Below are 24721 nucleotides of genomic sequence, written 5' to 3' on the forward strand. Positions count from 1 at the left end.
TATGAATGGAATTGTATGTAGCTACATCCGCTGGTCTCTTGACTCTCATCGCAATTTCATGGAATCATTTCCACTCTACATTTTCTCCTCTCTGATAAATAACATGATGTAGTAGAAACGATAGGATAAAATCATGCTGATTGCACTTTCCTGTCAAAATGAGACCACTTGCCATGTTCCCCCACTTCTCAAACAATAGCGTAGACTGACGTAGACTAATTATTATACAAATTAGTTGAACATTTAACAGCCATCACCATTATGTATGTAACTTGCTTTAATGTCGTCCTCTCCTCTCTGCTCAATTGCCCACTCCCCCATTAAACAAAGTGCAACTTTAATTTGCATATGCAGTTATGTATGTATAGAGCTATTATTATGTATAAATGCGTTTCTAAATTTACCCATGCAGCAGCAAACTTTCTATTTTAACCTCAACCTCTACACGAAAAGTGGTCCAAAAATCACTTGGTTTTCGTCTACAGATTTTTCTGGAAAACGGCAAAAAAAACATCCTAGACATTTATTTAGTTTGCATGCAAGAAAGTAATAAGCTTTCGTGCATGGGCAGAAATATGTAGTTCTCATGGATGGGAAACTCTGGCACCATTAAAATATATAGTTTACAATAAAAAAGGTTGTTGAGTACGGGCAGTCCGGAAACAAATATATGTTTGTCCATAATAAAACCTTCCTCATGCAATGTCATCTTCATATCTATTCAGCACTATATGTATCATTTCACGATATGTTACGTTTCTGTATTGATTAAACAGTCAAGTCAAGAAACGCAAAATCCCAACCCCCATAAAATATTTGGCACAGAAGAACAAGTCCCGTATTCCGTATGCTACATTCCATTCCATTTCACTGACTGTAGCAAACAATGCATATTGTTGGCTACATTCGCAATGTGTACATACATACGACAAAACCCTAGCATATGGAACAGATTGGAAAATCTGTCAAACTTTACGTACTATTATTTAATTACAAACTAACTATAACCAATCAGTATTGGCAGACTAACCCAACATTTAAATATCTAAGAGGGGGTGATGTACGGGTAACTCAATTGAAGTGCAGTGTAAACAAAATAATTGTGCCTCTTTAAATTTGGACAATAATATAATAACACAAAATTGTAACATGAGAGAGTTCAACACTTTAATGCTATCTAGACACGAAACGTACTTTACAAAACTTGATACATCATTAATATTTCATCATAATAAGTAAGCATCCCCCTTTTAAATGGTTTGTTTGTAATAATAAGAAGAATCAGGAAAGTTTTCTTTATTCTTTCCTCGTACTTGCCAAGAAAGAAGAAATTGATGAAATAAAATATTCATGCATTATTATATTCAGTGAGAGTTCGTAAATAAAGTGAGTGAGTTAGTGAGTTATCCTCCTTCTGCCCTTCACCTCGAGATGGTTTCTTATAGATAAGCGTTTCTTTCAAGTGTTATGCATGCATCGTCGGTTCGTCGCCGACTTGTTAAAACAAGTTTAGTGGAGTGGATGGATTATTAAAAGTGAACGGATCAATACCCCACAAAAGTCTGTCATCATATACAAACATACACATAAAACAAGAAACGTTTAAACCAACAACGCTATATAAATTATACAATACAATAACGCAAACTCACCAAGTTCTCAAATAGAAAACATTCATTCGTGTCGTACTATTTCCAATTGGAGGTGACGAATAATTTTCTGTCGTGTTGTTCACACAATACATACATCATCCACGTCTGGATAAAATTATACTAATTTTTTTCCCTTTTAACCACGTACCTATTACCTTCTGGGCCAACTTTAATAATAATCTGGCTGGTCCATGTTTATGGATTAGTTTCAGTCAGGCAGGCATCCATAATACGAAATCATTCTTCTAAATCTATTTGCGCAGAACTTTATCATCTAACCGTGTTACTTTAGTTCAATAGCATTATTATTATTATAGCATCGTCATATCCACACAACAAATCCGATTGCATTACAATAATAATTACAACTCGATGCTGCGAGCTGCGACTACAAAATAGGTTTATTACATTTACATACGTGGCTGTTCCTGCCTATTACAAAAGGCGTTAGGACATGGTTTTGACGAATTCATATTTTAATTGCGGGATGGTTTTTAGTTGTAGAGATTTCTAACATTTTTTATGTGAAAGCCCGTGTCTCAAACTATAGGTAAACATGTCTGGCTTCCGGTTTTGTGTACTCTGCGAAATGAGGGAAGGTCAAATATAGAGAGGTGTCCTTTTTTAGTTTTCCAAACCAGTGTTCTTATAAAATGGCGTTGAACAAAAGATTTTTTTCTTAGGTCCTGATGCAAAAATCGTCTTTGCGAGTATTATCAAGAGACTTAGCATACTTTTCACTATATAAAACCATTTTTGTCTCATGCTTATCTTTTAAGTCACTTTTGTAGTCTAGCTTCATACTTGTCCTAATGGAATGCTCTCGTTAACGCAACTCCTCGACTTTTAAGGCCCCCACATTTTAGGACTTTGATTCTAAAAATCCCTAACGTTGTTTTTATCCAAGGTACATATAGTATATTGCACTGTAAATATTTTTGATTAAATTTTGATAAGTGGTTACACCCCACGAAATGAGTTTTCATCAAACCCAATAAAATTTTTGGAAAAGTTTCCGTCGTCATCAAGGTTGAACTTCAAAAATAATTTAACTAACCAAAACTTGGTAATTTTATTATTTTGTCACTTGTACCTTGTAGGCAAAATAGTTCTGTAGCAGGGGACACAAAAACGTTATTAAAATTTATTTTCAACAAAATTTGACCATTAATTTTCCAAATTAGTTTACGAGTTTTTTATGATTCCCCGTCAGCTGATTAGCTTGGGTCCTTCTCCAAGACTGTTTACTCAAAATCTTAACTATTTTGTTTAATATTACTCAGGACACTTCCAGCTTTACCCTCAATCTTCATTTGACCCAGTGGGTCTGCATTCAAGGTCAGCAGGTCAATTTTCCCGTGCACGGTCCGATTTATCACTTTTCATGGAAAAATTTCATTGACAATGGAAGGCCAACGTTATGTAATTCATTGTGGATTCTTTTATTATTACATGCAATGATTATCTAGGGTGATAATATTAAGAATAATTCACCTCTGACCTCTTAGGTTATTATGCTATACGAGTACTTAAGTTTGGAAAGTGTTTTTACGGCACCCTCCAACTCTGAGGACACTGGAGGTGTCATTTTTGAAGCTATCACCTTAAAATTTTGGAAATACCTTTTTGAGAGTATTATCTTGCAGTCTACCAAAAATCACTTCAAAATTCTACTCCCTGCCAGAGATATTCACCCGCGAATTCGTCAAAACCATCACCTAACGCCTTTTGTAAATAAAGCCGCACAATGCAACTTGAGGAATAAAATAACAATAATAAAAGTGACATAACTTAGCATCCCAAGTCGTACTTATAACCAACCAACCTTCCATCTCCCCTCCGAATAAAATTTTATTTAACTATCAAATCTATCAGCAGCAGAAGAACATTAACTATTTGACTTACAAATAGGTAGCAAAGAATAAGAAGCGATTACCGGCGCATGCAAAATAACCAATTCAGTCACGTATCACTTTTCTATATACACTTTTTTCTGCTTATGTATTTGGAACAAAAGGAATACATAAAATAGAGTGACTCATTTCTACAATTAGTAGAATTACCTGTCATTTGTTGACAGATACGGGTCTCATTTAAAATCTCGTTACAGAACTAGAAAGCAGGTGGTTGGTAACATAGAGAAATAAAATTAAAAACCAAAACAACCAAGAAGGAACACAACAGGGAATGAACATTCTTGTAAAAATTCAGACAAAGAATGGTTATTAGTGACACCGTTGTGGAACGCTGCCAATTTAGAATAGTCAGAACACTCACCGTCAAAAATGGACATTGCAAAACTACATGACTTGAAATTAACGGATTCAGGTCCGATTTCTCATCACCATCGGCAAAATAGGAGCTACAGCAGTGTGGGAATTAGTGGAAGCCTTGATAATGAGGGCATTTTGGTCATAAACCGCAATTTAAATTATTATAATAATCAAGACCAGGACGTGTCTCATCTTCAGCAACTGCAGCAAGATTACTGGGGAGTAGGAAGGGACGAGCAGGAGAAGAATGGCAGATCGAATCATAATATAGAGGTAATTCATTTACATATTTCAATTCGCTTTTTTAATGCATTGGGAATCATTGAATTAGCATAGATTTTTATACTGGTTTTAGAGCGATTTGGTTTAAAAATATTTAACTGACGGTAGAAAACGTATATTTATTTCAGTTTGCCAGTTCCAAATTAAACTCTCAAGAAAACTTCAGAAATCAACAGCTTCGTGGACACAACGAGAACAATGAGACAGCTTTAATTTTGACTCCTATCCTCCGAGAAACAAAGAAATCCATTGAGAATCAGCAGCAACAGTCTTTGCCTCTTGAGAACGCTGCCGAGCTTTCACTCTGCAAGGAAAAGTACTTTCTCCATGATCAACAGCACGGAGACAATGTCAATTATTATCACCAACAATACCACCAAAATGGTGGCGAGAAAGTATTGGATGGTGATGACAATAATTGCAATCATAAACTAGGCAGCCATCATAATACGTCATGGGATCGGATTTTCCAGTGTTTCAGCGTATTTAAACCGAGAAAGGTAAATATTTATGTGTAACACTGTAATGTGACGTGAGATGAGTAATAATTGAGTAATGAGATGTTTTGAATATTTTGCATTATCTCTTATTTACTGATCCTGATTAAATTTCCATACCGTTACTAAACAGATAAGATAAGATAATTAGTTTTATTTGGGTTTTGCAGATTTCGTCCGCAAATCCAAACTCCACATTATGCGCTGAACTAAAAGAAACTAAAACAGAGGTTTCGGATAAATTCCAAAATCCACAATTGCGAAAAACCATGACAGATTTGGACTTGTATCTCCAGGAATTGGCAGATGCATCCGAAATTCTGGACAGAGCGGACACAGCAAATTTGGGAAAAAACTTTCCACCCAGGTAACAAGTCTTTTGCATTTGAATTGTTATGGATTAATTTGCGCACCATTTATCATTCGATAAATACACGCATTATCCTGCAAAACCTAACCTTTCTTACTTTCCATTCCAGGGCTATCGGAAATTCATGGGAGAAGACATTCTCCACAACGACTGATGGATTTTCGTTGCATAATTTGTACAGAAAACTTGATGGATTTGATTCTCCGGTGATATTTGTTATTGAAGATATAGAAAACAGGGTGTTTGGTGCGGTACTATCGTGCGGTTTTAAAGTGTCTGAAAATTTTTATGGAAATTGTAAGAAATTACGCTATTACTATTTTATGAAAAATATGTTTTTTTCAAGACATTAGAAAGTAATGTTAATACTGTTTGCAGGTGAAACATTTTTATTTCGATGTCGCCCCGAGTTTGAAGTGTTTAAGTGGAGTGGAGACAATTTTTACTTTATCCAAGGTCAAGATAGTTTCATAAGCGTGGGATGCGACGAGTAAGAAATATACGGATACATATGTACATACCATCAAACGATACAATTAATGTTTACATGTCGTTTTACTTTCAGTGGGAGACATGGCCTGTGGCTCGATGATAATTTATTTCTAGGAAGAACAGAAAAATGCTCAACCTTCAATTCACCACCGCTAGTCCCTGAACAGGATTTCAAAATTAAGACTGTTGAATGTTGGACAGTGGGCTTGTATTAAATTATGCCGAGAACAGTATTGGTAAAAAGAAAGAACTGGTTCAGTCAAAAATAATACTTTGGTGCTGCTGTTGTACATAACTACCTAAATAAGTAAATGGAGGTGCTAAGGTATGGAACTTCAAAAGTAATAACTACCTATGATGCCAGTATTTTTATAAAGCCAAAAAAACTGCGGATATTTAAATGTCTCTCGTGTGTGGATGGACATTCCTCATAAACGAATCATGTCTCTCTTTTTATGATATTTTTTGTTGTTTTGTGATTTATCATGTCTCATCACTCTCAGTACCGTTAATTGTAATCGGAAAATAATGATACAAATTTTTATCCAGTGTGTTGTGCGAACTTTATTGCGAAACCGAAACATATAACGGGATGAAACAGTATACTACTGACCTGAATTACAATAAAAACTAAAACTAAGGAAGCTTAAGCACCAGTTATGACAAATTTAATGACTATGTAAGTATTACATGTGGTATAATGAATTGGTAACAATACGTGAACGTCAACAACATAAATACATATTATATAGAAAAACTAATTCACTTTCATACAATCCGTCACATTATACCCTTAGATTTAAAATTCAAAATAATACGTCATATAATAATATTATTACTATTACTATACTATCAATGCTAATGTTCAGGTACAAAAAATAAGAGTAATTTCATAAGAGTACAACACGCTGTTATAATAATTAAAGTGAAATATCTGACATATGCCACAACATAGCAAATGCCTTGCGCCTTTGTCTCTGTTCAGGAAATTGCACGCCAACACTTTTTTCAATCAAATTAGAAAATCCTTTTCCAATTCCAATCACAATTTGGGTATTGGCTGCCGTGTCATGAGAAGAACTGGGGGTTGGAGAAATTCCTCGTATATCACCTGGCTCATCGCCGCCACCCCCACCCCCAGTTTTCCCATCAGTAGTCGAATTACTTATATTTGAGCTGCTTGCGCTGGAATGAATTTTGTCAAAAGCCGTATGTTCCACAATGTCTTTTTGCTCGGAAAGATTTCCTACACTTCCACTAAATTTAGCAGTATTTTTAAATATCCAAAATGATCGCACATCTTGTTCAAATGGTCGGAAGAATGTTATAGGACGAAGTCGTTTTATGTCTGCTAAGAAAACAAAGCCACGATTTGTTCCAACGTATACCTCGTTAAGAGATGCCCTCAATACCGTGACCTGAAATTATTAATCGTATACACACATGAATAAAATATTTAATCTCAAACAAATAATTGATGTGTCCCATTTGTTTATAGCATTAAGTTGATGTTTTTGAGACAAAGAATATCACGTACTTGAAGTGGTTTATGATTCAATTCTTCCTCCATGGATTCTTTAACAGGTAAAAGTTTTCCTACGTCTAATCTTGAAATCATCTCTCTCCTGTTGCAATCCCAGCCGTAAACTATATATGTAGACAATGCAGATTAGTTATTTTTATAAACTTTTGCTTACAGGAATATCATTATTTACTTAATAAATATTAGTCAATTTACCTACGCTCCCAGGATAGACGTATGAAAACAAAAGTTCTTGATTGACATGACCTTCAACTAGCAATACTTCTACGGCATCCATTTTTGACTCGTAATGATTAATGATTTCTTGCGATGACACCGAACGTTCTTTAATGCTGTACACGGTCATCTGTCCAGCTTTCTCTCCAGTCCAAAGCTCCATCAACCTGTAATTTATACAAAGCTGTGAAACCCATCCACATAGATTTCGAAATATTCATGAATATATATTTATTCATCATACCCATCTTCAACAGTTCTGCAACTTAAGCAATGTATGACCGGAGTTTTTCCCAACTCAGTAAAAGGATGCGCAGTAGTTTTATCACATAAAAATAATCTCCCACTAGAAAAGGCAACTCCAACCACGGAACAAAGAAATTGTACCGATACTACAGCCCCAACATATCCGACTAGAGATTCGTAGTCAGATTCCAAATGTTTGCTGTAGTCACTGATCTTAAATACACTAATCTTTCCCATGGTATCCCCCATCCACACACAATCATCTACAGGGCACATGGCTGTGGAAAAATAAATAAAATATATATCTCCACAAATGCAGGCATCATGAAATAGCTCCAGCTCGAGTCAGTTATCTATTTGTTAATTCTTACCCGTTACTACGCCAGAAATAAATTCAAACAAATGACAACTATCCACGCTGCTGGTGGTTTTGACTTTTAAGCAATAAATCCCTCCTGTTGAACAACTCGCCCAAATCTCTCGATCTTCTACAATAGTAGTAAATAAATTATTCGCAAGCAACGGTTTTAATCTTAATGTCAAGCTGTATGTATAATTACCACCATACTGCAACCCTAAGGCAGCCACGACGTTGGTAACTGAGCCAAGCGATACGACATCGCGGATGATAGTAAATTCTGGGGCAGAAGCTATCATAACGATTTGCGTCGCCGTTGGTCGATCTTTCGATGCATGTGACCAACACACAACCATTAAATCCAGCAGATAAAGAGGATACAATTCGCAGTCCTAACAATTACATTCACTTAATGCAGTTAACAGAATTTTATTATTGCAGCAGTATAAATTATATATTGTGTCATACCCTTTGTGACAACGAGGGACGCATTCCCTCCAAGATACTTTCCTTTACGTTTTCACAGCCATCAAATGGTTGCCTTAAACTGAGAGACACATGATTTAGGTTGGAATTATGTACATTCTAAGTGCGGTGACTAAATAAATTACTTACCTGATTAACTCGTACAATAGCATACCAAAAGAGAATATGTCAACTTTTTCGGTATATTCTTCTTCGCCGTTATATCTACATAATATTTTAAATCATTGAATTAGCATACATAGATTATTCTGTTTTGTAGCGATTACTCACCTAATAATTTCTGGGGCCATGAAACCTTCCGTCCCTCCAAACCCCTTACTTCCTGTTGGAAATGACGCTCTACTGATTCCTGTTGTACATTAAAAAAAAAAAGTATTTAGAAAATATTTTTTTAAATATTAAGATGCTACTACATGTCCTTAGTTAATGCATACCATAATCGGCTACTTTTACGTCTACACTCGTAATGTCATCTAGTTTAGAAAATGGCTGAGGAAATGTCCAAACCTGTTGTTTCGGAATGAACCAAATTTTCCAAATGGAATTATACAACAATTTTCAATACATTTTGTGAATAGTTCTTAACAAACCAAAATGTTCTCTGATTTAAGATCTCGATAAATTATTCTATGACTGTGTAAGTATTCCAACGCTTTCCCAATCTAAAATTAAACAAGTTTGAATCAAGTGCATTATAAAATTTTCGCAGAATTTTCATGATGTTACCTGAATAATTGTAACTTGGGCTGTTTCCTCTTTTACTTTGTCTCCAGATCTTCTATAATCAGAGAGAACAACGTCTAGAGCTCCACCTGAAAGTCAACAAATTGTTTACATTTATATTTGTGAGGAAAGAAGGCATGTATAAAATGAACTTACGTGGAGCGCGTGGCATAAGGATAGACAACGGCGATTGACATAAACCAATGAATGGAACAACGTTTGGATGTGAGACCCAATACAGTACTCGAACTTCTCCTATAATTGAGCATTTCAAACTTTTAAAACTAATTTCTTCACGGTTAAACCTATATCTAAATAATAACTTATAATAACCTCTTGCTGCGATATAAGCTCGACAGGACGACTGTGCTGGTGCTCGAAACCATTTATTTCTTGCAAGAAAAGACAAAATCCACATGCAATGAATAATAATTATGTTAAGCGTACATACATATTTACATATACCAGACAGTACAATTTATGGGAATAGACACCCACATATATAATTATTTCACAGTGACTTGTTTGCACAATAAGTACATAATTTTCCGAATATATTTTGACCTTGGGAACCTTGCTGTGATGTTTACAATTTGTGGACAATTGAGCTGTAAAATTACTAAGTGTTCCAACGATTGGACAATCCGATATGAGTCATCGGTCATCCAAAAGCAAAATATTTTTAAATCTATCTTAATATCAAAATTCCCAAAAATTCATAAAATTCCTAAATGATTACATGTCAAAGAGTTTGATTATAAACTTTTAAATTTTTTATTTAATAAAAACTGAACAAAAATTTCATGTAATTATACAATTAAGTTGTTTATGTAAGTATGTATTTCATATATAATATACATCGCTTCTAGACGTATAATTAATATAGACAATGGAACGTATTTAATATATTAGTGTAAAAGATCAGAAAGAGGAACAGTAGTGGTCATTTGGATATGGCCCCCATTAAACGCGTCTGGTAATACCCTACTTCTGACCATATCTGCAGTCTTCTCGTCAAACAGGTCCGCATGAAGTTGCACTTGTTCCTCTAGTTGGGAAAAGAATTCTTTAAATAGTGGGATGGCTTCTAGTTCTGCTGAGTTCCCGATAGATCCAAGACGAAGTCGGTGCCAAGTTTTGGCTCTTTTAGCAAGCCTGCGACCTTTGTAAAGATGGGGAAAAGCGACGGCCTTTTCTACCTCCCATTCCATTCCTTGTTTCACCACATGCCTGTAACATTATTAGAATTTTTATCTTATACGTGTAAATAAATTATGTCAATAATTTATTATATATATATTACCGGACGACACAACCCCTATTCGCATCAATTTCTTCAGAGGTGAGTCCTTTTATAACCGTTCTCTTAATATTTCTTGCTCTGACTTTGATGTCACTCAAATTTGTGTAATTTAATGTCTTTTCTACTTGTACATCATCCTTTTCGACTGGGATGAAATATATCCGACGAAGGTCATAATCTACGTATCATAAATATATGTTAGCATAATTATTGTATATAAAATGATGATAGACGTGTAGTATAGTCAAACCTTGCTTATCTTCTTCTGTCATTGGTCTCCAAACTACTGTCTTCCTGTCGTCGCAAGCAAAAATCATCTCGCCAATCTCAGTCTGGTATGTTATAGTTTGGTTGTCAAAGGGTCGTTCTCTGGTTTTGTGGCATTTCTCATGAATAAGTTGGGTTGTTTGTAACTTAAATTTGGCCCCACACCCTTCATACATACAGACGAATGGATGGTCGTCCGAATGAACAGACATATGACGTCTGAGGTGTGTAGTGTATAAAAAACATTTTGAACAAATAGTGCACATATGTCCAGTCTTCTTGGCAGGGTTCCCTCTGCGAAATCCTCTACGAAAAATATTCAATACATAAGATTAATTTGATGTATACACGTATATTTAATCCTAAATTACCTTTCTTTGTTGTATGTACAATGTGCACATTCGCATTTCTTCAAAACGGAAGATTCTTTTACTTGTTCCTTTTTTAGTTTTTCAACCTTTTGAATTTCTGCTTCTGACGCTAGTTGAATCTTACGGGGTCCTTTCTTGTGATTTCTTCTTTTGCGAGTATTTTGTTCATTTGGCGGACTTGGTGACGAGTTGGTTGAAGTATCGTTTGATCGTGTGGAAGTTGGTGACTCATGTTTGGTTAATTTGTCTGTAACTTCTTCAAGTTGACCGATGGTACGACGGATTTTCGTTAGGATAAATTCGATTTTTAAATCCATCTGATAATTGTCTCCTTCATCAGTGTTGGGAAGATTTGTGTCTGAAAAAATATAAGTAATACATTATTATGCATGAGATTACTATCAATCTTGTACTTATTCTTATTAATATATGAATATATATACATAAATGATACTAGATAAAATTAGAAAGAATGAATTTCATCGTGATGGAACGTCCGACGGACCTTATCGGTTAGTCCGGTAATGTTACCATTCTGTTATTGTATAATTATCTATCACATGTTGAAATTTAGTTGTTTTACGTAATGAATGATTATTTTGGAATGGCCGATTCGGCTGCTCCTACATCAGCTATAATTCCAATGTGACACAAATTGACGCCTAAACTACACGTTTATCACGTAATGACAGTTTACTTGAGGTTTATCAAATAATCATTCTGGAGATATAATAATTTATAAATTCTAAAGTAGAAAAATGTCCCATATTTCGCATTTTCATAAATAATCTTAAAAAGGTAGTTAATATCAAACCTTGAGTTGGAGTTTTCTTATCTGATTCATCTATACGTATAAGTTTGACATAACAAGAGGTCATATCTTGCTTATTGAGACATTCCACATTCTTATTATCTGGTCGTTCCATGTTGGATGAAGATGATGATTGATTGATGATGAGATTTCCCTCACCTAAGATAAGATAAGATAAGAAAAAATTATTACAAAATCCTGAAATTGTTGTTCAATATATGTACTTTCTCTAAGTTGTTCACAATTATAAGAATACGATGTTTGAATTAAAGTAATAGAAAACGACCTTGTTCCGAAGATGTCGATTCGTTCTCACTAGAACTGTTACAGTCATTTTCTTCCTTCTCATCAGAGTCCTTGTAGGTCATTCGATTTGCGATTTTCACTCCTGTCAAGTGGTTGTGGACGAGGGCCTGCTTAACTGGAATAATGCAAAAATATGATGCTCAATTGATGTACGAAAAATATTATAAACGTTTATTAATTATGTATCATGAACTCACGATTATCCGACGAAATATTGATAGTATCTACTCGTCCTCGTGAAGGTCCATGGTCTCGGCGTCGTCGTTTCGTCATTACTCTCTCTTTTGTCCGGCTTCTTAGAGTTTCTGTAAATTCAGTTTGTAATTTATAAGATACTTACACGTGTATTTACTGCCGAATTACTCACCAATCGCGACATCCTGTTCTGAAGATGAAGAGAAGGCGAAGTCTTCATCCGACGATATCCCGTTCTTTTTTCTTCTTGCCATCCTATAACACTGGTTATAATAAATAACTATAAATAGGGATTATATTCTTATAAAAATTGAACTGAACAATTATGCTAAATTTATTTAATTGAAACTTACACGTTTAATAAAAATTATTAGGAGCGTGAGAAACAATACGTTTATTCTTCGAGATGCCGACACCAAATGAGGAGTAAAATGCCGTCTCTGTTGTTTAGACGCTCGCTTCTTTGCTCACTCCATTGTGCACTTTCTTGACGATTATAGAATTTTATTTATCAATTTATTTACGGGTAGTTTTAATTATTTGTTTTGTCCGGGCAACGCAAATTAATAGTCGTCAAAGTTCAGACACATTTATTATACGTTTAATTAACTGTCGGTGAAAATTTCAGTCGTAGCAGGGAGGAGAGGAACAGCGAGGAGAGTGGAAGTGGTTCCTTGTTTCGACTTGATTTGTGCGTACGGGAGCAGTCATCACAACAAAGTAAGACAAGTTTCAACCTGGCTATTTTTACACGTATAATTTACTACATTACTAAAAAATAATCTAAAATTTGCATATTTATCCTATAGATTCACTAAAAATTACGTAAAGGCTGGTGAAATACACGTCTATCTAATTAAGGTATGTATATTTATATGGGCAACATAATAGTGAAGCATATGTATAATTAATACTGCAAAATAACAAATTTTCACATGTTGTTTCTCTGCCATAATCATAATTCATCCTTCTTGCTGTTTTTACAGATACACGACTATTTCATATTATCATTTGATCATGGCCCCGAAAAGCGATAATACGTATAATAAATAATATAGTATATTTTAGAATAATTTATACAATTCATCCAAATTTATTGGTGGAGAAAACGAACGAGTAAGCAAACAAGCGTCAAGCCATCGCAGTCAATCTTTCTCATGGCACAGTCAAAACGTTCCTCTCCCTCTCATCCATTCTTCCCTTCAACTTGATTGTTCCTTAAACGTATAAAGTTTCAAGTTATGTTTAAGCAGTTGTTAATTGTTGACGTCGTAGTATTTTAATCATTAATAGTTCAGTAATGTAGTAAGTTTAATTTATAGAACAAAGTCCACTCGAAAAAATTAAAAAAAAATCATCTGACGACGATTCAGATTATTGTGCAAATAGTGAAGGAATTTCATCGTCAATGGAAGAATACGTCGCAGGTAAGAAATCAACATTCATTTATAAAATATTAAGATTATATTAATGTCTTCATCAGTGCCTAAAAAACATAGTAAACGTTTAAATAATTTATGAATTTTATTAACAGAAATTCCAAGAGGACGTTCACAGCGACGAGTCCTTCCCAAACGACAATGTCGAGACCACGGACCATCGCGATCACTACTGGAATTTGAGGAAGCATTTTCAAAGAAGCGTAAGTGTGATGTACAAATTTATACACGTTTAAAATATTTTTTGCAGATTATAATTCATAACTTCTTTTTCAAAAAAGGTGAGAAAACTATCGCCCGCAGTCAAGCCTCTTCATCATCAAACAACCACCATGTAGACGAGCAGCAGAACAATAGTTTTAATCCAGGTATGATTCAATAATCAATTAATTCATTTTCTTTAATATATTACATGTATGTTAATAATTTATGCATCACTTATTGTTAATTATATTTAAATATTTTATTGTAGAAAACGAACAAGGCAAAATCGCATCAAAAAGTTTGTCGCCAGTAATAACTGAACATGTCGCAATGATGGGTGGCGGCCAGCCTGATGAAGACTTTTTGGCTATAGGAAAGAATATGAACTCGTCCGATGATAACTCAAAGCACCGACCAGAATATTATCCAACTGATATGGATCCTTCGTCATCTTCTGATGACGAAGAACTAGTCGTGCGTAAGTAATTATGTTGATAAGATCAACCAAATTATTATAATCATTTCTTATTTGTTCATAAATTTATATATAAATAATCCTTGATTTAAATACGTATCCAAATAATTCATATACTGTAATCTCTATTATAGAGACTACAAGAGCTCGGACAAAGAAGAGAGTTCTATTCAAGCGACAACGTCGCGATCATGAACCTTCACGAGGACTGATCAAAGATAAAACCACATCTTCAGGTAGTGTTAACAAATAATATATAATAGTACACGTGTATAATTTGAAGGGTAGCATAATCATATAACTTACCAAAGTATTAATTAATTAATTAATTCCCATAGTCAACAACGACATTAATAAAAGTTCGTCTACATCAGAAGAGTCAGATGAAACATATATAGATGTTTGGTCATACTGTTTATCCAACTTTGGTAAGTATTTATGGATATTTTTTAAATTTTAGCATTAGTTTTGGATGACCGATGACGCACGTCGGATTGTCCAAACGGTGCTTTATCGCTTAATAATTATTTTACAACTCTTGTAGGACTTCAACCACAACAAATGCACAAGAAATTGATACTTGAGCGTCTCCTGTCAATATCAAACTATTTGGAATACCAATTGGACGAAAAAACCAACAGATTAAACGAGTATATGCAGATCCCGTCTACCTCTCCGGAATCATGTGACCGATCATCTACGTCTTTTCAAGGACCATCTACTTCAAATGGTCCACGTTCAATTAATACTGGGGGTCAGCTTAAGAAGAGAATATTCCTAGCGTCAAAATCACAAATTCAAAAGGTTGAAAAACTAAAAAAGGAACAAGTAAAAGAATCTTCCGTTTTCAAGGAATGCGAATGTGCACATTGTACATACAATCAAGAAAGGTTAGTCTCCAAAATTTCTAAACGTTTATCCATCATATTAATTTAACTTAACGATTTGATTTTATAGAGGAAATCGTGCCAAGAAGACTGGACATATGTGCACTATTTGTTCAAAATGTTTCTCAACCACTCAACACCTCAGACGTCATATGTCTGTTCATTCAAATGAGCGACCATTCGTCTGTATGTATGAAGGGTGTGGGGTCAAATTTAAGTCACAAGAAATCCAACTTATACATCAGAAAATACACGAAACCGGAGAACGACCCTTAAACCAACAAACTATATCATCCCAGACTGAGATTGGCGAGATGATTTTTGCTTGCGACGACATGAAGAAAGTGGTCTGTAGACCGATGACAAAACAAGATAAGCAAGGTTTGACTATATATTACACGTCTATCATCATTTTGTATACAATAATTATGCTAACATATATTTATGATACGTAGATGATGACCTTCGTCGGATATATTTCATCCCAGTTGAGCAAGATGATGTACAAGTAGAAAAGACATTAAATTACACAAATTTGAGTGACATCAAAGTCAGAGCAAGGCAAATGAAGAAAAAGGTCATAAGAGGACTCGCCTCAGAATACATTGATGCGGAAAGGGGTTGTGTCGTCCGGTAATATATATATAATAAATTATTGACATAATTTATTTACACGTATAAGATAAAAATTCTAATAATGTTACAGGCATGTGGTGAAACAAGGAATGGAATGGGAGGTAGAAAAGGCCGTCGCTTTTCCCCATCTTTACAAAGGTCGCAGGCTTGCTAAAAGAGCCAAAACTTGGCACCGACTTCGTCTTGGATCTATCGGGAACTCAGCAGAACTAGAAGCCATCCCACTATTTAAAGAATTCTTTTCCCAACTAGAGGAACAAGTGCAACTTCATGCGGACCTGTTTGACGAGAAGACTGCAGATATGGTCAGAAGTAGGGTATTACCAGACGCGTTTAATGGGGGCCATATCCAAATGACAACAACTGTTCCATTATCTGATATTTTGAACTACTGAATTTAAAATGTTTACTTGTTTATATTAATTATACGTCTAGAAGTGATTTGTAGATATTTACATGTATAATCCAATCATTTTTTGCCACTACTGTTTATATTTCACAAAGAACTTAATTATGTTAATATACTATTTAATTTACGTGTCAGGTCGACATATATCAGTGACATTATACTACTACTGGATGGATGAATGGATAATATCTAGGTAGAATACGTGACTACATATAGGCTTTATTGTATAAAATATGTCAATGTGGCTGTTTTGTGGAAATTTTAGAATAAAAGGATCAATGCTCAAGATTGTAGATTGAAAGATTTAATGCGATTTTTTAAATAAACGTTTAGGTGAATGAATAGATGGGGGCCGTTTGTTGATGGTATTGATTTCATGGATTTATTCCTTGCCATGCATAAAGTTTTAAAAATTAATTTTAAAGTTAGAATCAAACCTTGCAAGTTTATAGGCAACTTCAGCCTCGCTGTTTTCCGTTCCGGGGTCAATTGGTTGGAAGGTCTTGATTGCAACGTCCATTAGTTTAGAGTCATATTTTTGAGTCAACGTTCCACCAAAAACAAATCCGAATGCCCCACGACCTAAATGAACCCAAATGAAACATTTAGTTATATTAATCAGGTAAAATTAAGGATACTGTTATTACCAAGCAGTTTTCCTCTTTGAATGTCGGCATGCTTCAACAAATATCGAGAATTCAAATCCAGGAACAAAATATCTGGAGCAATATCCTTTAGCAGAACATCGCCATGCTTGGGACATTTCACTCCAAAAGTTTGAATCTGTGATTTGTCACTACTATCAGCATCAGCAGGTTCGGAACTTTCATCAACATTGATAGCGTCAGTTTCAAAAGATTTTTGTCCGTGAAGGATGCAATATTCGACACTCTGTAAAAAAAATTAAATTCCACTTAATAATTGAAAATAATTAAGTCCACATACATATCAATTTTCGGAATAAAACTTACCCAAGAATACATGGCTACTTGTTTGGCTGCGGTTCCTGATGATCCACGGAGAAAGTAGTTGAGACCGGAAGTTTCTCTCGTGATTCCTTCCACTCTGTTTCCTGTTTTTAGTAATATTCCGCCTGGCAGTGTTTCCTCTGGTTCCTTACTCTCTTTGACGTCAATGTTTGAATCAACTGAAGAAACTCGAGTATTGGTCGGACTATTTCCAACTCCGGAATCGCTTGACATTCTGGGACTTCTGTTTCCAATTCCAAATCCAAATATTTTAAAAACGTCAGGTCGATGAGTCCCAGGAGAAGAGTAATAGGGCCATGTTCGCTCATTATTCTCGTGATGAGATGTTGAGGCTACATTGGTATCTGTATTTGGGTCTTGACGTTCAACTCGTTCAATTGGAAAGCAGTGTGGACAAGGAATCAGTCTAGTTATCAAATATTTTCCTTCAGATGTATGGACAAATCGTGTGCCAATTGAAGGGTACCAATCCTCAAGCAATGTATCAACATGATCAACGGTTAGAGCCAATAATTTCACAATGCTTTCGACGCAGGGTTCCAACTTTATCAATCTGAATGGATTATCTGCTTTTCCACCTCGCTGCGGGGACACTTTTTCAACTGGAATTTTGACCATTATCCGGCGAGCAGGAATGTGAATTTCAAGAAGCCCAGTTTCAGATAAATCTACAGCATCCCAAACTTGTTCAGAATTTGAGTCTTCTTTGATGAAGGGAAGATTGGCGTTGGTTTCGTCACACACATCAGACTCACATAAAGCACCATCGTCTCTGCGGAGCATAAAAGTGAAGGGTTTCTCTCCAGTGACTTCTTTAATTCTCATGACTAGTAAGTCACCATATTTTAATTCCATTCCTGTCTGCCAACAACACCATTCTGCCTTTTCATCTAATACTTTAACAACTTCTGGAGTGATGTCAGAAGAATGATGGGGATTAAAATAGTTTCTAATAATTTCAACGATTCGATCGTCTGAGAGAATTCTGCTAATCAATCTGGGCCAGAATCCTGAAGGGAAAAAAGATAGCAGCAAAAACCGATTGATCGGTGGCATGTCTCCCTTTTCAATTGTGGTGAATTTTGAAGTGTCATCCAACTCATTGGCAAGATCATATCCTGATTGGGAGCGAAGTGGACTTGTTGTTGGAGATGATCCTTGAATGTTATCATTAGAAATATGACGACTCATTCGATTAGCTTTATTCTTTAGAGCCCATCCTCTAGACCTCATAGGGACTCGAACTCGTACTTCGTCTTGTCCTATTTTCATTTGTTCAAATGAGGGAAGAAGTGAAGGGATAAGAAGTCTGACATTGTCGAATGGAACTGCAAGCTATTATAATATTCGTTATTTTTTAATTAACCAAAATCACAATATCTCAATACTGTAATGCACTTTTTATTTACATATTTACTCACCTCAAACTTGCTGAGAAGTGACATAATGTAGTCTCGAGTCTCTCTAGATTGGCCTTTAAAAAGATGTAGTAAATCGTCAACTTTCATGACTCCATTTTTAGCAAAAGGATTTATTTCGCGAACTGTGACCACATGCGCCAGCATGTCACAGAGCCATTGTGGGTCAAGAAAGTATAAATCTCTCAGAGTACTATCTTCGTAGTGAAGTAAAACTCCATTTTCATGAAGAAAAGAGCATGCTTGTATTATTTCTGCGTCATCGCGGAATGTGAGTCCAAACCCTTTGTCTAGCCAGTCAGAAACTTGTATTTTAAATTCTTGTTCGTTTAATACTGGATCAAGTTTGTTCGTTTTTCGTTCAGTCGCAAGATACGCTATGATCTCCTCTAAATGAATGTATTTTGAAGGAATTTTTTGCTCCAGGAGCCTTCGACCAGTTGAGGTTTTGATATTAAATACTGCTTCGTAAATGAGGTTAGAAACTGTAAATAAAAATGAGGTTAGAAACTTACAAATTAATTGTACTATGACTGTATGATTAACTACAGAAACTAGAAGAGCAATAGATATATATTGATAGCAAAATCTTACGGTGACGAATGTTGTGACGTGTTTTACATGAGATCTCTACGGAACACAAAACTTTGGGAAGTCCACGTTTTTCAGGATCCGTAACAAATATGAAACGATCCTTAATCTTCTGTTGAAGATAGTCAAGATATCCTGGAGGAAACTTTTCGGAAACGAGATCAAAGTGGGTTCCAACAATAATGACTGGAGAATTAGGAGCCCGTGCCTGGATATTGACGAGCCATTGAACTATCTCATTCAAGCCTTTCTCTCCGTCACAAATATTCCATACGACAAGGTATAGACTTCGTCTTGACAAAAAGTAGACATGAGTAGCATAGTATTCACGCTGACCCCCAAAGTCCCACGTGCGAAATTGAACCGGCCCAAAATTGCTGCTTTTAGGTCCTTTTCGCTCTAGAACCCAGGATCCAATGTCCACACCAACGGTCGAAATTGGTTTTCCTGATTTCTGAAGTGCCATTTTGTTAGCTGCACCCATTCTTCGTGCCCAGTGGTCTTGACTCGCGTGCCTTTGACTTCCTTCTTGTCTAAGTTGGTGTAAAAGTGTCGTCTTCCCGATACCTTGTATTCCAACTACCTGCGTATGCATACAAACTCTAGTTAGGACTCCAAGCATATACTTAGATATCAATTAGTCAATTCATTCGAGTTACATTACCATCAGTTTCATTCTGGAATATGGTTTTGCATCCTCCAAAACGGATTTTAGATAGCCTTCAATTATCAAAATTAAATCAAGTTATAAGTTGAATTGAATCCCATTAATAATAAATAAATCTCATCATCCATATAATATACCGATTATATCCATTGTTTTGCATCGTTTTGATTCAATCATTGACTTTAGTGGCTCTTGCAAATTGCATCCAGTAATGTTGAGATTCCACATTCTGCTCAATAATCCCATTTCTGGTGGAAGATCATTTATATCACAGTTTCCACTCAGATTTAGAACGGATAGACTAGTCAGTTCAGCAACTTTGGGGGTAACTTCGTTCAATTTGTTATCAGAAAGGTCAATCATAGTAATGCTTGGGAACCAAAGGTTTTTGTTTGCAGACTTTTTCCCAATAGACTCAACAGCACCACTACTAGTGCTAGTAGAAGTGGTTGAAGTAGTTGTGTCGTCTAGTGCCAAACTATCTTCATTATTATTATTGTGAACCATGATATTGGTGAGCAGATTTCCACTCAGAAGTAGCGTCTTCAGGTGATCCATTCGAACATGTCGTTTATGAATGCAGCGATCTTCTGCAACGTTTACCTCGTCAACGGTGCATCCATAACAGAATAGTTTGAGGGTAGCCTTGTTGTCTGGAGAGTAGAACCATCTCTCAATTTGGTTATGTGAAAGGTCCAACTGTTTAAGGTCTGTCGGATATTCCCCAACATGACCCATAAATTTGAGATTGTTGTATGAAACATTTAATCGCTGTAAATTCGGGGCGAGACAAGCCAACACTTTTGGAATTTTGTGAAAAGAGTTGTGAGCTAGATTTAAATTCAGAAGAGGACTAGATTCAATTGCTGAAGATTTTTGTGCGAGTTCTTGATCCTTAACAATGCTAACATTTTCTCTCCATAATGCATGATGCGCGATTGTCGTGGATTGAGAATCTTGTAATGCATTGTCTGATGATGATACTGATGATGACGTAGAGTTCCGGATAAGTCGGTCCCGAGTTTTCTGAAAATCCACTACTATAAAATCGGGACTCTTTGGCTCCGGACTGGAAACGAGTGACTGGTAAGGTAGCGAGTCAAAAACCGAAAATTCCATTCCAGAAGACAGAGCAGGCAAATCGGTTAATAGGTTTAGAGATAAATTCAAGTCTTGGAGTTTTGGAGCTGACCAGACAGTTGATGGAATCGTTTGTAAACTGGAAAAAATGAGACATTTGTGAGTACTTTAAATTGTTAAAAAAGGAAAAGGTGGCACTGGCGGAGCTTCCACCTTTGGATTTAGTTTACCACGTTGGCCTACCACAAATGCTGAGTTAATTGTCTTATTAAATGATAAGGAAACTATCGCGAATATACATGAAATTGCAGAAACAGGAATTAATTTGAATGAAATGTTAACCCTGGCACGATCACCATGAAGTAGTTAAATAAATTTAAATGAACTTACTTATTATTTGACACGTTTAGGGAATTGAGGACAGGAAAATGAGTAAACAGTTCTTCTGGTAGGACTTCTAACTCATTTTCATTCAGTAAAATTTCCTCCAAACTGGGTGACACAATTGTTCCCGATGTAAGATCAATTGATTCAATCTTGTTGTGGCTTAGGGATTAAAGATTAGATTAGTAGTTTTGTTAATAAACGCCTACTCATTTAAAATTAATCTAACTTAGATTAACCTTACCTTAGATTTAAATGTTTGAGACTGCAAAGGCACCAAACAATTCGAGGCAAAGATTTTAAAACATTTGACGATAGATCCAGCCGTGTTATGGCTTGTAATCCTAAATTTTGATTTCTTGGACATAAACGGAGTCTTGGGTTGATTCGAATGGAAGCGTTGATCAACCATTGCTCACACACACGATCCAGTTTTTGATTGTGCCAGTTGATATTAACAGCACAAGTTGGAAATACCGACGAGGTAAGAGCAGAAACTTTCTTTAAATTAAGAAGGATATAGTCGTTGATGTACGATGAATTTATTTTGTTTTCCGAGTCGAGATGAGACTTTAAGGCTAATATTTTCCCAACGATAATATCATCGTGAGATATGACAGCAATTGCTTTGCAGTCGTCATCCCGTGATCCGTATTTTAGTAAAAGTTCAATCATTCCAAGCTTTAATTATCAACAAAACAAAAGTTAGACATGATATATATTTTAGACCGAATACGTAAAAATATCCATAGCTTACATCACGATGTAAACAGGCTTCTAACAAGGCTGTCGACGCTTCATCTTTCCGTTTAATGCAGCGTTGGTCAGCTGGATTCTTGCTACGATTTATCGTCCCTGTCCCGGCGGAGTTGTTAGGAGATGGCAAGATTGGTAAATTCGGGTCAGCTTTTGCATTCAGCAACATGGTTGCAATGGCGTGATTCCTCTGCTTTACGACAACGTGCAAGGGAGTTTGATAATCTTCGCAGTACGCGTTCACGTCGATGGGACATAGAAGGTTTTCTGACCTCTGTATTAAGAAAAATTAAAAAATACATCGAAATCCCAAAACTTTAAATTACACATAAATATTAGGTATGCTTACCTTCAAAGAAATTAAATTTTGATTCGTAGCTAATGATAATTTGCTAATAATTCCCTGTATGCTTTCTGAAACCCGTCGTTTGTTTGGACTAGTATTTTTAGTCAGATCTGCAAAGTTTTGTTCAGATTCACTAGGTTGGATAGTTGCGCGTCGTTTTTCCCCAAGCTTGCGGACTTCAACTCTGTGCTTCAGTAGGGTGTCAATCAACCTTTGGTTGCCCATTTGGCATGCAATGTACAGTGCGTTTTGCCCGGAAACGTCCTTCATATTAATATCAAATGGCATTTCATACTCCCAATCTCCAGAAAAATGACGCAACGTGATGAGAATGTCTTCAGGGTAATCAAACTTGAGCAGCTGCCGGTAACAAAACAAAGTTATGTGTATAATTTTAATTTTCTGTGTGACAATCAGAAATTAATTGTTGAACTTAAAGGCTGTGTGGATTATTATGCTAGAATATACTTACCAGCTCCAAAATATTAGCATGACCATTTATGCAGCATGCATGAAGAGGAAGCCATTTTTCGACGGTAGGGACTTGGACAAGATGGGGAAACTTCTATAAGAATTAAACCAGTTAATAATAATTTGTATAATTAAGTTTTGATAAATGATAAATTCTGCGATATAAACCTTAAGCAACATTGACACCATTTCCTTATGTCCATGATAACAGGAAATATACAGTGGTGAATATTTTGTAACGGGATGAATACGACCGTCAGCACCAGCATCGAGTAACATTCGTACAAGTTCTTTATTTCCAATTTCACATGCTCTGGAAATTATCAAGTAAATTGAATAGTTAAATAACCATTTAAATACATAGATAAATGTACTTACTTGAAGAGTAAACTGTTGGTTCCATTCGGTGTAAAATTCACAATTGATTCAGCCCCCACTTTTCCAACTTCCTTCAGCAACGATTTTACAGTTTCTACATCACCCACGCTAACCGAATTTCTGATACTCGAATGCAAGTTTTCTCGCGCTTCTTCCTTAGTAAGTTCAGCCTTTTTAAGATATTCGAATGTCGAGGTGTGACCACCACGCTCTGCAAGATCAATTGCAGTGTATCCTTGACCTTCGCATTTCTCTGGATTTGCTCCTGCTTGAATGAGGAGTCGAACATTCGAAAAGTACCCATGTTCTGCCGCTGTATGCAATGGGGTCTTGAAATTATCTTGGGCACCGCTTGCAATATTGGGGTCCGCTATTGTGTTATATTTAAGGCATTAATGCGGTTAGGAATGCAGTTATCATAATCAAATAGTTTGACGGAATAATTGGTTTGTACCTCCAGCTTTAAGAAGAATGTTGAGACATTTTGAGTTATCTGTGGTTGCGGCGGCATGTAGAGCTGTGCGCCCCCAAGAATCGAGCGAATTGATATGGGAAATTAGTTCTCCATTTAAGAGATCAAGCAATAGTTCCTCATTGTCCCACAAGGCTGCCTGTAGAAATTTAAATTGATGATGAAAATTATATCTTAAAAATAGTTAATGCAGAAAATATGAGGTAATTGGATTAAATACTTGATGGCAAAGATGTCCAGGAAAATCTTGCTCGTCAGGAGAACTCATCCAAGTTAATTTTAAACTCAATTGAAGTTATAATTCGGTAAATCCAGGTCCAAAATTTCTCTCGTTGTTATCATCTTCTTTCCTTCAGATGATGAATGTGGTTTAGAATCGTTCGTAATAACTAGTTTTCATACCAGACTTTGTTGGCACTGTACCAAGGAACACAATAATCGGGAAAAATCAGATTCTGTAAATTATAAATTAAATTTCACATTTATTTACAAAGATTTAATTGTAAAGATTGTATTAAATTGTGCTGATATAAAACCAACCTTAACGAGTAATAACTACTGCCTTTGCCCCCGCCCCTTAGGATCCCATTAATTTTCAAAGTTAGTTTAAAATTTAACGAATTATAAATAATGCCAAATTTGAAATTTTAAGAAAATCTCACGAAGCCAAACTTTTCAGCCAGCAGCTGTTGTTCTTTACTAACCCCACGACTCCGCCAAAAACAGAA

General features: G+C 35.6%; 3 protein-coding genes across 6 annotated transcripts; 2 read left to right on the forward strand and 1 right to left on the reverse strand.

The window, feature by feature from the left end:
* The first annotated feature begins 894 nt into the window (after positions 1–894).
* On the forward strand, positions 895–6115 carry LOC110862636 (oxidation resistance protein 1). 3 transcript variants are annotated; one of them, XM_035845710.1, is made up of 7 exons: positions 895–2098; positions 3393–4198; positions 4336–4707; positions 4875–5071; positions 5184–5371; positions 5453–5564; positions 5640–6115. In XM_035845710.1, the coding sequence occupies exons 2-7, from the start codon at positions 3938–3940 to the stop codon at positions 5779–5781; spliced, it is 1272 nt and encodes a 423-aa protein (XP_035701603.1). In that variant the 5' UTR covers positions 895–2098; positions 3393–3937; the 3' UTR covers positions 5782–6115. The 3 variants fall into 3 exon arrangements, with proteins under 3 accessions (XP_035701603.1, XP_021967546.1, XP_035701602.1); XM_022111854.2 differs by having other exon boundaries at positions 895–2051; XM_035845709.1 differs by lacking the exon at positions 895–2098 and having other exon boundaries at positions 3062–4198.
* Positions 6105–24683, reverse strand: LOC110862613 (leucine-rich repeat serine/threonine-protein kinase 1). 2 transcript variants are annotated; one of them, XM_035845707.1, is made up of 31 exons: positions 24534–24680; positions 24214–24448; positions 23976–24132; positions 23522–23891; positions 23312–23456; positions 23145–23237; positions 22676–23032; positions 22328–22600; positions 21815–22251; positions 21577–21732; positions 20244–21325; positions 20104–20159; positions 19443–20022; positions 18852–19333; positions 17413–18765; positions 17089–17332; positions 16879–17023; positions 9472–9530; positions 9295–9393; positions 9142–9227; positions 9006–9077; positions 8850–8922; positions 8686–8764; positions 8545–8619; positions 8398–8476; positions 8132–8321; positions 7943–8059; positions 7570–7849; positions 7305–7492; positions 7104–7213; positions 6105–6984 (listed from the first exon to the last, which is right to left on the reverse strand). In XM_035845707.1, the coding sequence occupies exons 2-31, from the start codon at positions 24259–24261 to the stop codon at positions 6487–6489; spliced, it is 7983 nt and encodes a 2660-aa protein (XP_035701600.1). In that variant the 5' UTR covers positions 24262–24448; positions 24534–24680; the 3' UTR covers positions 6105–6486. The 2 variants fall into 2 exon arrangements, with proteins under 2 accessions (XP_035701600.1, XP_021967523.2); XM_022111831.2 differs by lacking the exons at positions 6105–6984; positions 7104–7213; positions 7305–7492; ... (9 more) ...; positions 9295–9393; positions 9472–9530 and adding exons at positions 9894–10368; positions 10442–10619; positions 10692–11014; ... (3 more) ...; positions 12394–12501; positions 12564–12646 and having other exon boundaries at positions 24534–24683.
* Positions 12672–16828, forward strand: LOC118433614 (zinc finger protein 62 homolog). The gene is made up of 8 exons (XM_035845708.1): positions 12672–14033; positions 14112–14512; positions 14644–14745; positions 14848–14937; positions 15054–15399; positions 15467–15777; positions 15852–16029; positions 16103–16828. The coding sequence occupies exons 2-8, from the start codon at positions 14260–14262 to the stop codon at positions 16425–16427; spliced, it is 1605 nt and encodes a 534-aa protein (XP_035701601.1). The 5' UTR covers positions 12672–14033; positions 14112–14259; the 3' UTR covers positions 16428–16828.
* Positions 24684–24721: the final 38 nt, after the last annotated feature.

This window comes from Folsomia candida, unplaced genomic scaffold (assembly GCF_002217175.1).
Source record: "Folsomia candida strain VU population unplaced genomic scaffold, ASM221717v1 Fcan01_Sc063, whole genome shotgun sequence".
Lineage (NCBI taxonomy): Eukaryota > Metazoa > Arthropoda > Collembola > Entomobryomorpha > Isotomidae > Folsomia > Folsomia candida.